Genomic DNA, 12,919 nt, shown 5'->3' on the forward strand with positions numbered 1-12,919 from the left:
GTTGCAACGCTCGTCTCCCCTCGCAGCACGTCCCTCTTTCTTTCCTCGGCACCTCGAGCAACCACGAAAGTTTCTATCACTAAATCAGTCGAGAGAAAAGGAATTAGTGAGTGGGCACTTTTAAACACTACGACTTAAGAACAAGTCTTGAAGTCGCAGAGCTAAACTCTAGGTCAAATGAGGACCTAGGTGCCAAAACAAAATCGAAAAAAACTAGAGAGAGAGAGAGGAGTTCGGCCAAAGTTCTAGAGAGAGAGTCTCTCAAATCTCTTAAACTTGGATTGAATGAATTGTGAAGAAAAGGGCTCCTATTTATAGGAGATGTCTCACCTTCTATAAGCTAGTTTCCTCTTCTATAGAATATCACATATTCATGAGCCAATTACCTCTTTTCCCACTTGAGATGCTCGGCCAAGGATGCCTTCTTGAAGGCTTGGATTTGTTTCCATTTTTGTTCCTTGCCTTGCCTTGTCTCTCTCTTGGCCGATTACCCTAAAGCATCATCATGCAAATTTGTTTCCTCTTTTTCTTTTGGCAAGTATCTTGATACATTTATGCACAAAATAATCTCTCCTATTTCTCTATAGGGTAGGCGCCCAAACTCATTCTAGAAGGAGCTTCTAGAAGCTTCTTCATTTGTTCATGACAACATGAGAAAGGCCCATTAAGAATTTTCAATAAAATTCTCATGAAATGAAATTAACTCACAAGGCCCAATTATTTCAATATGGCCGAGTGACATTAAGTCATCAAATGAACTTGTCAAAAATTATTGACATCCATTTCATCCTATGTCTCAAAAGACAAAATTACCCTTTTGACAATTTTCGTTCTTGTTTTGACTTAGCTTCCAGTTTAACTATTCCTACTCGATGTGATTCGTGACAGTGACCTCATGGACCCAAATGAACAAAGCTTGAGCTAAACACTTGGACTCAAAAGTTCACAAACCTTTTCCAAGTTTAGCTTAATGCCAACTGACTCCACTAAAGAGTTGACACTGAAAATCTCTCGGTTCAAATGAATTTATTTTCTACTCAAGAATTCAACCTAATTATGATGAGCGGATCCACTGAATATTATCTATGTTTACCCTTCATGAATGTCATCAGCTAGTCGGGATTTACTAAATTACCATTTTACCCTTCTAGCTGTTATTTCCTCAACTCCTTTGTCGCTTGTGAATAAGTTAGAAACAATGTATTGACGAGGAGCTAACAAGTCACATTGTTTCGTCCAAAAGAGTCAGGACTCAGTTTGGACACTGGCCAGTTCATTTATTCACACTCCAAGGAACAAAGCATGAGGTGACATACATTGCATTTCAGCAATCTTGTACATGAATTCCATATCTATGAGAACTTCACAAAGTTACTCATGACATTCTCACAACTTAGTACTTCACCAATAGGCCCTGTTCGGAATCACATAGTGAGTTCGAACTCTGACTTTCTCAAATGAGAATACTAAGCTGTGAAATGGCATGTCTCATTTCAGGATTAAGGTAAGCATGATGCAATTCATACGTAGTGATTTCGAGACATAAGAGGTTAAATGGTTTGTTCTTATCTTGTCTCTAGAAGTGCACTGGTCAATTCAGTACCTTCGGAAGATACCTAGAAGAACTATAGAGTCTCCAACTCTCAATGCCTCATAACCAGACATCATAGATTCTTCTAACAATCATACTGAGGTCAATAGTCCTTTGACCCTAAGATTGCGAATATATCGTTTTAAGCAAACTACGAAGAGTTTGTTCATGCAAATCTACATTTGTCTCTTCGTAAGTTGTTAAGTTTGTTTATGGACTAAAAGACTAAGGTTTTATCATAAAGCTTCAAACAAAGAAAGAATGAATGAACGTTTCAACTTTATTATTAAATGAATAGGCAATTACAAGCAAGAGTCTTCATGAGACTTTACTACATCAAATGTACAAAATAAAGACTACAACTCTTCTTGTGGGCACCATTGACAACAACTTGTTCGTCCAATGGTTCGTGACTTTGATGTGCATCAACGAAATCAAGAACGACAAAGACGAAAACTCTTTGCATCCAGGGTACAATTCTGCTTCCAACTCGACGAATAAGTCTTCCACTTGCTCCTCAGCACGCACTCCATTCGGAGTCGGATCCGTAAAATAGTCGAAGTCCTCGTGATCCGTTATATCATGGAGAGCATCGTGCAATCCACCGACTCCTCTCTGGTTAGTCTCGCTGGCATCTTCTACTTGGGTAAGCACATGACGCTCGGCGTGATGATACCATTTGGTGTATCCCGCGATAAACCCCTTGTTCAAAAGGTGATTCTTTACGACCCCGATGTCCAGCCATCTCACGTTATTGCAAGACTTACAAGGACAACGATAATGACTGTTTTCCTTCGGAGTTTACTTGCAAGGTGGATAAACTCGTTAACCCCTGTTTTATATTGCAAACTCAACCGATTGTTCGCAGTAATCCAATCTCTACTTGGATTTGACATTCTGCTGAATGAGACGAGAAATTGAGAGATAAAAATGAATCGTTAGAATTCATTTTGTAAGAGTAAATTATTAGAAAATTGAGAGGTAAAATTGAAAGTGAAACGTTAATATTTGAAATTTAGAGTGAATTGTTATGAAATTGAGAGTGAATCGTTAATACAAATTCACTTCACTACTGATTTCATTAACGAGTTAACCAATTTCGAAAAATTAGTTAATTCGTTAAAATATATTGTCGAAAGAGTAAATTTATTGACAAATACGTTTTATTCTACCATAAATTCGGCAGAGTTTCCCCTATAATATTGACTAACCAAAATCTGCAATTTAAAAAAAAACCACATATATAACCAACCAAGACTATCTTATTCATATATATTACTAATTAATCTATCTAAACATGTTACTAATTAGTTAATTAATCAAATTTTCAACAAATTGCAATCAAATTAAACAACCAATTCAACTCAACATACATCCATTAAACTAATTAGCCGTCGAAAAATAGTAAATTAACTTAACTAATTAAATCACATAAGCATTTAAATTTCAATTCAAATAATTACGATAATCTACAACTAAACTAAATTAAACATTTCAATTCAACATCTTTTCAGATCCAAGATTTCCTACAGAACCAAACCCAACCCTCTCATGAGAAAAACCAACCCCTTACCTTAATAATCAGAGTTTGTATCTTGTTATCATTGCCTATCAATTCATGTCATTAACTGGGACAGCTCTCTTTTTTGTTGGTTGTGGTAACTAACGAAATTACTAAGTAACAATCACATAAACATTTCAATTTCAATTCAAATAATTTCGATAATCTAAAACTAAACTAAATTAAACATTTCAATTCAATTTCACATAAACGTAACGAACCTCACCAATCCAAAATCTCTAACCAATCCAAAATCTCACCAATCCAAAATCTATAACCAATCCAATCACGTTCCAAAAAAAAAAAATCAAATCCAAAATCAATTCCTAAACCACATGGCCAACAAAACAAATTCCAAGACTAAAACATCAACGAGGGGAACTCATACATCCACGGTCGCGGGGCGGGCTCGTCGTCAAGGATGGAGCGGGCTCGTCGAGGGGGTCGGGCTCAGCTGAGGTGCGCGGCTCGGGTTGGTTACATGTCGGTTCACCGAGGCTCACGGCGGGAAACTGGTCAAGGCAGTGGGCGGGCTGGTCCGGGCGGCGGGGCGGGTGAGGCTGGTCCGGGCGGCGGGGCGGGCGAGGCTGGTCACGGCCGGCGGGGTTGGAAGAGAGAGAGAGAGACAGAGTGTGATTGAGAGACAGTGAGAGAGAGAGGGGGACGTACCTGAGAGCGTTTGGTCGGACGTCTCGGAGGGGCGGCGCAGGTTGAGGGAGAGCGGGGAGTGGAGGGGTACGCCGGAGATAGCAGATTTGAAGGAGAACGGTGACGGCGACTTCGCAGCGGCGGTGAGAGAGAGGGCAGTGGAGAGGGAGGAGACTTGGGCGGCGAGAGAGAAGGCTGAGAGTGAGATGAGTGAACGAGTGAAAGAGAAGAAGAAGGCTCGATCGGGTTATAATCCCTTTCCATATTGGGTGCGACAATGTCGCACCTAATATGAAATCCTAGATCCAAAAAAATTCGGAGGGATTTGGCTGATAACTTTAATTTTAAAAACCATCCGGTGCGACATTGGTCGCACCTAATACCTTTCGGTGCGACGAATGTCGCACCTAATACATTTAGGTGCGAGAATTTCATATTAAGTCGCGCCGAATACCACTAAACATTAGCGAAATTTTTAGTCATCTGGATGAGTATCCGGTGCGACATGTCGCACCGAATATGGGCTTAGGTGCGACAATTAGGTGCGACATGTCGCACCTAATACTATTCCGCACCAAAAACGTGAATTTGTAGTAGTGACGACGTACGTCGGATCCGGGTCACTTCTGTGTTCTGGGAGTCACGTGTCTTCTCTGGCCCGGTCTAATGAACGGTTAAAGAACTCAAAATGTGGATAATGTGCGTTGTCCGGGTGTTCAAGGAAGCAGTTTAGTTTGCTGAGTGAGCTAACATTCGCTAAGGTGAGCTCGCGAATACGGATCGAGTTGACCTTTGCTAAAGCCACCTCGGTCAATTTGATCATTCTTCGAGACCTCGGGCTGAGTGTATGCAAATTCTACCAAATGGTCTTAATATATTAATTTCATGGGCTCGGGCCAAATTGCTTCCAATTTGGGCCTGAACGATTACGTGTGAATGGAGGATGAAGTCCAACATTAACAATCAAATTTTTAATCAACTTATTTCATTTATAATTAAAATAGTTATCAATTTATGGTGTTACAGATTTATATTTAGCTCCCTGAAGAAATTTTTTGGCTTCCTCCCCGGGCATGTGAATTGTCTCAACCCATGCAAGGCAGACACCTCAACAAAGTCAAGGTCGCTACTTTTGATGAAAGAATTCATAAATGTGTTTTTTTTACCTCAAACAAACATACCATGAGATGCTTGACTCTCACACATGCTTATATTTTTACTCTCGCGGACCTGCTAGTTTTGTTTTAGTCAACGAGGTTCTAAAATAACGGGCAAGTAAATGTTCGGTTAAAATAATGGTCGATTAAGAAACCTCCCTGCATCTAAAGGTAAGCTTTTGGTTATATTAATTTTTTGAACAGAAGGTTAACGGAATAATATTAAATTTGGTTAAAAAATATTTAGCTACAATAAGCGAAATAGATAATTATAACCGAAAGTATTGGAAACTCAATATTTTTTTTCTTGAAATGGAAATATCTATGAGTAAATTTTGGAAAATTGTTTAAAAAAAATAATGAATATATATATATATATATATATATATATATATATATATATATATATATATATATATATTTCACATTATATATATATAAAGTAAAGGTCAATTTTAATGTTCATTCTACAGTAATTAGACGAAAATGTCCATTTCAGTTTTCAAAATTACATTTCTACCACTGATAATGTATACACAAACTTTCAAAATTAAAAAAATGTCACCGAACTATAACATCTTTAAACCTTTAAAATTACACTAATAAGAAAAATCCGATGTATTTAGATATTTGTGGAAAATGGAAAATCCATATATATCTAGACATTTGTGGAAACATGACTATTCGATTGTCTCTGCCTTTTTTTATTTTGAAAGATAGATCAAGGCTTCTATTAGATTGAGGGTATATCACCCAAGAGTACAATTTTAGAATAACGTCTATCAAAGCAGAAAAAATCCCCCAAAACGACAGAGATTCAAACCTAGCAGCAAGTGAATGCAGATCATGTGTGAACTTTCGACAAGAGAAAGATTGATCACACTATCAATCGAGCACAACAATGGCTCTTTCCAAATAAGCTTCGAGGTTAAAGGATGATCCAAAATGCTCGAGGACCTCCTATCGTAGAGGAAGACGTCTGAGAATTTGTACCGCCAAAATATCAACATAGAACTAAAAATCCTAACGAAGTCAAAGACATCTATAGGACACAAAAATCACCCAAGAAAAGTGGACAAACCAATAACGTCTAGGCAACAAACAAGCCAAATAAAATCTAAATTACAACAAAAACCAATTAAACACCAAACTCTAAGTATAGTAAAAACTACTGGAAACCAAGCTAATACCACCCAAGATAGAACCCACTACCCAAAACAAGCCGCAACACAACCCAAACGTCGTCGCAAAAACACCAAGGGGCAGAGGGCAAACGTCGAGAGTATCAGATGATCCCTCGCCAAAAGGAACAGCAAAAAGGGGATCGACGGGAGAGACAAATGAGATCGATTTGCCACCGAGGAGGTTGGACTCCAAGGTGGCCAAACCGAAACCCTCGTTCCATACCATCGGGGCACGGACGGTGCTTGGATATGCCGATCGGAGAGATTACTTGGAGAGGGGAGAGGAAGATAGGTCGACACCCTAGGTCTACGGACTTTTCAAATTATTCAGAGAGAGAGAAAACAAGTGAGACTCAATAAACTTTGCCTTTTTCTGCTTCGGATATGGTGTCTTGATAAGTTGATATTTGCCATATTAGCCTATATTATTGTTCACCAGTTCTCTTGCCTCAAGTGAGATTTACGCATTGGCCAAATTAAGGCTCTTTGACTGTATATAAACTTTTATCGAGCATCTTGTTGTTCTAACTTTGATTTTCAATATATTAAGACAAAGGTAACAATTGAGGCCATCGAGACATAAAAGGCCGAATAGTAGAAAAATATGTCTAGTTGAGGAGATAGACTCTAGCGCATAACTGCCACACAACATACAATGGGCGAATAAATACGACGAGTTGAGATAAACACAGTGCCGCATTAAGAAGACGATTTAAAGGGTAGCAGTAAGGGAAGAAGTTCATAGTGTAGCCGACGCTTCCCTGGTACTAGTCAGTGGAAGCTCTCTCTAGCTCTTGCCGGCTATGATTGATTTTAGGCTCACCGCGCTCTAATCTTAGATAGGTTTCTGCTATGCTGCACTAAAGCTTTTGGCTTTTGTTATTGCGCCGAATTATGGGGCAACTTTTGTGGTTTTATTAAAATAATGGAACACGCGTCAGAAACGGAAATAATTTTATTCCAACACTTGGTTTGTGCGAGTAACATAATCAGGAAATAAAAGGTTAGCTGTGTGATTCATATATAGCATCCAAAGATCCTCGTTGAATCGGAGGAATGATGAATGATAAATAAGTCTACCTTGAAAAAAAAATCAAAAGAGGATTACACACATTTAAGAGTCGTAACTGATTAGCCCCCAAAGAGAAATCCAGCTGCTTGTTCTTCGTTTCCATTGAATAGCTTGAGAGCTTGAATCACAGATCCTCTTTCAAAGCCTAGCTCCACTAGCTTTGTGATTTTCGCCTCGAAATCAGATGCCTGGAATCGCAACCATTAACGAGTTAAAATCTTAAATGGCTTACCTATATTATCTTGTATTGCGGAAAAAGAGAGATCATCATCAAGACAATTAAATTCGCATTCAGATATTAAAAAAAAAAAAAAAACAAACAAACAAACAAAAAAAAACCAAAAAAATAAAAACAAAACAAAACAAAAAAACAAAAAAACAAAAAACAAAAAACAAAAAACAAAAAAAACAGAAAAACCAACTTGTACCTGAGTTGAGCCAGCAGGAGTATTTCCTGTTTATATAATAATTTTTTATATAGCAAAAGACATGAGATTGTGAATTAGTCCAAAGAGCAGATTCACCAACTATATATCATCAAATGACAGGTTAGACCAAATCTTAAAACGTACCCGAAGACTGCCCTCCTGTCACACTTTTCGTACCACCTGCTGTGTCTGACACGACCTGAACCATACGCAAAGAGAACCCGGTGAATATACAAAATCTTCTTGTATGGTACATTTTTTTATTGAACATACTCAAAAATAGATGAAGCACTATTCAGCAAGCATGTTAAGAGGTTGCAAAATACTCACTGGAGTTTCTGAGCTTGATGTTTCTTTAGGGTACTTTTGTTCATCAAGAAAATGAGACGGTATGTCTTTTTCTGAAAAACATAGACCATATCATTTTGTTTAGCTGTGAAAGAGTGCCCAGAGTAAAAAAAGTAAAAGCACATCCAAATGTGTGAAAATAGTACCTTGCAAGAATGGTACAGAAACTTCTCCTCCGCCAACTCTCAACACATTTTCCTTTAAGTCGATGATACACTAAAGAAAACAGCGTACCAGATATTACAAAAAGTCAGAACTATGTAAGAACAGATATATCAAAAGAGATTTTAAAGTAGTAATTTTACCTGGTGCTTGCGGAGCATGTCCAGTCCAAAGAGAAATTCCATATTAGGTGAATCAAGTACCACAAAAGAACAAGGGTAAAAGATATTCCCAATCTACAACAAACAAACGTAGCTGTGAAATTCCATTTCAAATGCTATTCTCGTGTGAGAATGCATAGATCTAATTTGCAATATAATAGAAGTAAAAGATATGGGCTTAAACCTTAATTGGAGCAACATGTATCCGACCCAAAATTTCTGATTGACCAACACCATGAGCAATTCCCTTGTAACGTTGATCTAGAAGCCTCAACAACCTGGGAATATAATGATGCCACACAAAACTATAATCCTCCATAATAGAACTCATTAAATAATTTCTCCAAGCCAGAAAAACTATGACAGGCCTTGCTGAAACAAGAATCCATATAGCATCATGTCAAAGAAAATACGAAAGCGAATGAAAAAGCACATACCCCAAACGTTCAGCGCAAGTTTTTGAAATTATGGTCGACTGAGCTCCACTATCCACAAATGCCTGAGTAATTTATGAAACTGATCTAAGTTCTGAAATCTTTGAACCATATGCAATATAATAAAATATACATGTATGTCAACTTGAATCTGAGCCACCAAAAAGATACCTTTAAAGGTACACCATTCACCTCCATGTCAACATACAACATAACCTGGACTCCAAAATCATGTATCAGTACTCAAGGAGATGGTCATTTTTAAGTGTGAGAGATGGTTACTGAATAAAGAATACATACCACCCTTGCAAAGGATTCTGGGTTATGTTCCAGTGCAGCTGCCCAATTTTCATCAATCCCTTTCTGCAAAAAGAAACTAGGTGTGCTGAAGTGATCATATAAAAAGCGATATTCAAAATGAATTTGCAAAATAGCCAATTGCAAGTACCAAATTTTAATATTTTTTTTATACTGATTATTTTTTAAAGTGGTAATTTGCTTATTGTAATAGTCAAAAAATTTAATGACAACGTCAAAAAATATTTTGACAATTTAGCTTTGGCTATTTTGCTAAAGACTTACAACTTTGGCTATTTTGCTAATCATTTAATTTTCAAATAGCTATTTTGTATAAATTTTCCTACAGATAAATACAAATATATTTTTATCAAAATAAATACTAAGCTAACAATGGTGTGGAGTCATGAGAAACTTTGACTTTCATTTTTCTCCTACTGCTACAAAATATTCTAATGGCCCATGTATGTTCGTAACACATAAAATTCTAATTACCTGGCGTATAGAAGCTTCAATCTTTTTTTGGGCTTCAACATCAAAGGGGTCAGCATAAAGAAGAGCCTACACCGCACAAAATAGATAAAAACTTTATTAAACTTTTTAATTAAGAGTTCCAAGTTCCATCCAGCAAACGCTAAGTCAAATTATGAATAAACACCTATAAAATAAGGTACAACATCATTATAAAGAATTAAGGCAGCAATATTATCTTGTTTTGCATTGATAATTTACTTACAAGCTCCTCTTCCTTCTGGCGTTGATAATCAGATCTCTGACGATGACGCTCACGTAAAAGTTCCTGCAATTTGTTCAGATCCTCCCCAGCGATTGCTTGTGCCAAATCAGGATCATTCTGTTATGAATAATAATAAATACAAAAATCGAAGAAAAATAAGTCTCAACAACAAATCGGATTGAATGGAGAAAAACATGCCCAAAATAAATGTTAAACTAGTAGATATGGATACAGAGTTTAGATAAAAAAAAAAAAATAATAATAAAAAAAGGGAAGGTTTATTTTATTGTATTGCAGAGATCATGTGAAAATTTGCATACATGCTCTTTCTACTTAGAATTGCAAAAGAAAAAGCACCACTATCGTACCTGAAAAAGCTGGGTGTGCAAAGTAGAATCACTTCGAATATGCCTCTGAAACGCCTCTGGGTTTACAGCAGAACCATCCGGATTCATGCCTAGAGCATTGGTAGAGCCAGAGCCAGAGCCACTGACACCATTATGAAATTCCAAAAAAAATAAGAAACATATTATTGAATAAACAAATAAGGAAACACACACAACACATTCTTCATCTGGTTCGATAAGCAGATCTTAAGATACAAAGCATACCCAGATTTAGCATTAGAAACCATCATGAGTAAGTCATCGTCTTTAACACCAACAGCGCTGAGTTTCTCAGAGTTTCGAATCTCTTTCCCATTGTATAGCAGTTGTTGTTGCTGTAGCGGCACACGGGTCTGCTCAAAAAATTCATCCATAAATTACAAACTTAAAAAAAACATACGAATTTAATTTAAGATTTTCTTCTAGTAATTCAATTCTCAGAATATTTATTGTTACTTTATATTAGCATTAGGCTATCATCTATATTTTTTTCTTTTTCCTCGGATTCTCGATAAAATACTGAAGTAAGAAACCAAAAATGTAAAGACAAATAAAATATCTTACCTCAACCTCAAGCAACGCTTTCACATTTTCAACCTAATAACACAAAATAAAGAAATAAATAAAACACACATATCAGTGTGTTATGAAAAATAATCAGAAACATTGTATTAAAAAAGAGGAATGAGTGAGTTATTACGTACAGTTTCGTGAGAATCGACGTCTAAACTGACAATCTGCTCATCGGCTGTCATAACAGTGATCTTCATAGTCGTCGTCTTCCTCGAACTACTGATTCTCTACAATATGGCAACTCAATTATGTTTTCAACTACTCCTCTTAATTTTAATCATTTATCATAAAGAACAAAAAATTGATAAAAAAAATTCTAGAAGAAAAACTCGCATAAAAAATTCATAGAAGATTCAAAGCCTTAATAACTATTAACTGGATATAAAACTGTACTAGGTAAAATTTAACAAAGAGAATTAGCCTGAACAAAAATTCAAATCAGGACCAAAGAAGAAATGAACAGAAAATCAGATTCTCTGAGTCTCCAAGATTTTTTTTTTCTAAACGAAAGACATACTCGCTAGGGATAGGGTTTCAGGCTTTGCATAGTAGGCGGATAAATCCCAGGTACTAATCTCACATCACCCATCCCTGTTTAGATCCGTAATTTTTAGAAACTTACAATTCAATCAATTACGAACATGAAATAAGTTGTACATTACATGTTTAGAACACGAAAAATATAACTAGTTCAGGCATTGAATATATAAAAACACATCTAGATGGAAATTTAAAAAAAAATAAAAAAAAAAAAGCAATAGGAGCACATACACTAACAAAGAAATAAAATGCAAACTATACAAATGCACACAGATTAAAAAAAATTAAAAAAAAATAATTCAACACATTCTGCTTTATAGAAACTCAGTACAGTATCATATAGCTATCTTATCCTTGGCAAAGTTTATTAGCTTCCACCATAAGTAGCCCACATAGAGTTGCATTGCTAAAGGAACGTACTTTAAGGACAACTCAATATCATCTGATAAGAATAGAAACTTAAAGCTACAATATCTCTAGCGCTACATCTAAGAGGACGTAGTCCAATTTTTGCTTTCTAGCTATATGTGGGAACTTAATGGAGATGGTAATGAAAGATCACATTGCAACTTTAACAAGACGTAATCCTGAAATTGATTTTTCGATACATCTTCAAATAACTTCATTATAGTGTGCATATAGAGAAGCAAATCAGACTTTAACAACAACAAAATTATGAGAGGACTTATGCTAATCTGCAGCAATTCAAGCGGAGATACGTGAATGGTAAAAAAAGACAGCAATTTGTGGCACAATCTCCGCTATTTGGGTTTCAGTGGTCTGTAAAGCCGTATTCCTAGTCAAATTATCAAAAATGGCCGATCGTAATTCTAGAAAGTGAAATCGCTAAAGCTAGCAGTAATGAAATTTAAATATGCACATTCACATCATTCATCATCCGATTCATAACTTCAAGGGGAAAAAAAAGAGAGAGAGAGAGAGAGAGAGAAGGAAACCTCAGTAGTAAGCGACGAAAATCAAGATATTTGAATTGAGCGTTGCTGGGTAGTCTCAGGTGCCGAGCGGATCTGAAGAACGTTAGGTAACGAGAGCTCCAGATTAAGCTCTGTGTCCAACGATCGGAGTCCGACGAGCGGTTGGTTTCGCCTTCGTGGTCTGCGGAGTGAATGTCTAGCTCTCCGTTTAGGGCCGGGTCTTTCAATGAAATTGAAGAGTTTGTTTTGGGGCCATTTGTATATTTCAAGGAAAAACGGATTTTTGAGTCGAGGAAATTAGCATAATATTTTCTTTTGAAAAGCTTAAATTGAAATGTTGATTTTGCAAATAGCTAATAATATTTAGTTAATGTTACAATTCATATTAATGGGCTTAAATGAACGAATATCTCCCGCAAAGCTTGTCATATGAAATTCGGGAAATGGGGTCTCCGATCCCTTCACATATTTTGTGAAAAATGAGACTCCTGAAATCATAAAAAAATGGTATCGAGATATTCCGAAACCATTTTTCACGGTATCGAGAATTTCCGGTACCATATTTCGCACTATCGGGATTCTCATATTTCTTATATTTATTTTTTTTTTCATTTTATTTTAATCATGAATGCATTTAAAAATAAATAAATAAAAATTCATATATTTTCAATTAAAAAATACAATTTAAAAAAACAAATAATTGGCT

The 12,919-nt window shown here is 36.3% G+C and overlaps 1 protein-coding gene across 1 annotated transcript; it reads right to left on the minus strand.

The window, feature by feature from the left end:
- Positions 1 to 7,078: 7,078 nt before the first annotated feature.
- Positions 7,079 to 12,497, minus strand: DDI1 (ubiquitin family protein). The gene is made up of 17 exons (XM_089626793.1): positions 12,235 to 12,497; positions 10,870 to 10,965; positions 10,730 to 10,762; positions 10,391 to 10,518; positions 10,148 to 10,268; positions 9,780 to 9,896; positions 9,539 to 9,604; positions 9,047 to 9,109; positions 8,918 to 8,962; positions 8,750 to 8,811; positions 8,497 to 8,590; positions 8,295 to 8,387; positions 8,136 to 8,205; positions 7,972 to 8,042; positions 7,786 to 7,840; positions 7,642 to 7,667; positions 7,079 to 7,401 (listed from the first exon to the last, which is right to left on the minus strand). The coding sequence occupies exons 2-17, from the start codon at positions 10,933 to 10,935 to the stop codon at positions 7,273 to 7,275; spliced, it is 1,239 nt and encodes a 412-aa protein (XP_089482919.1). The 5' UTR covers positions 10,936 to 10,965; positions 12,235 to 12,497; the 3' UTR covers positions 7,079 to 7,272.
- Positions 12,498 to 12,919: the final 422 nt, after the last annotated feature.

Source organism: Urtica dioica, chromosome 9, assembly GCF_054948205.1.
Source record: "Urtica dioica subsp. dioica isolate 48M chromosome 9, U.dioica_male_clone48M_v1_H2, whole genome shotgun sequence".
Lineage (NCBI taxonomy): Eukaryota > Viridiplantae > Streptophyta > Magnoliopsida > Rosales > Urticaceae > Urtica > Urtica dioica.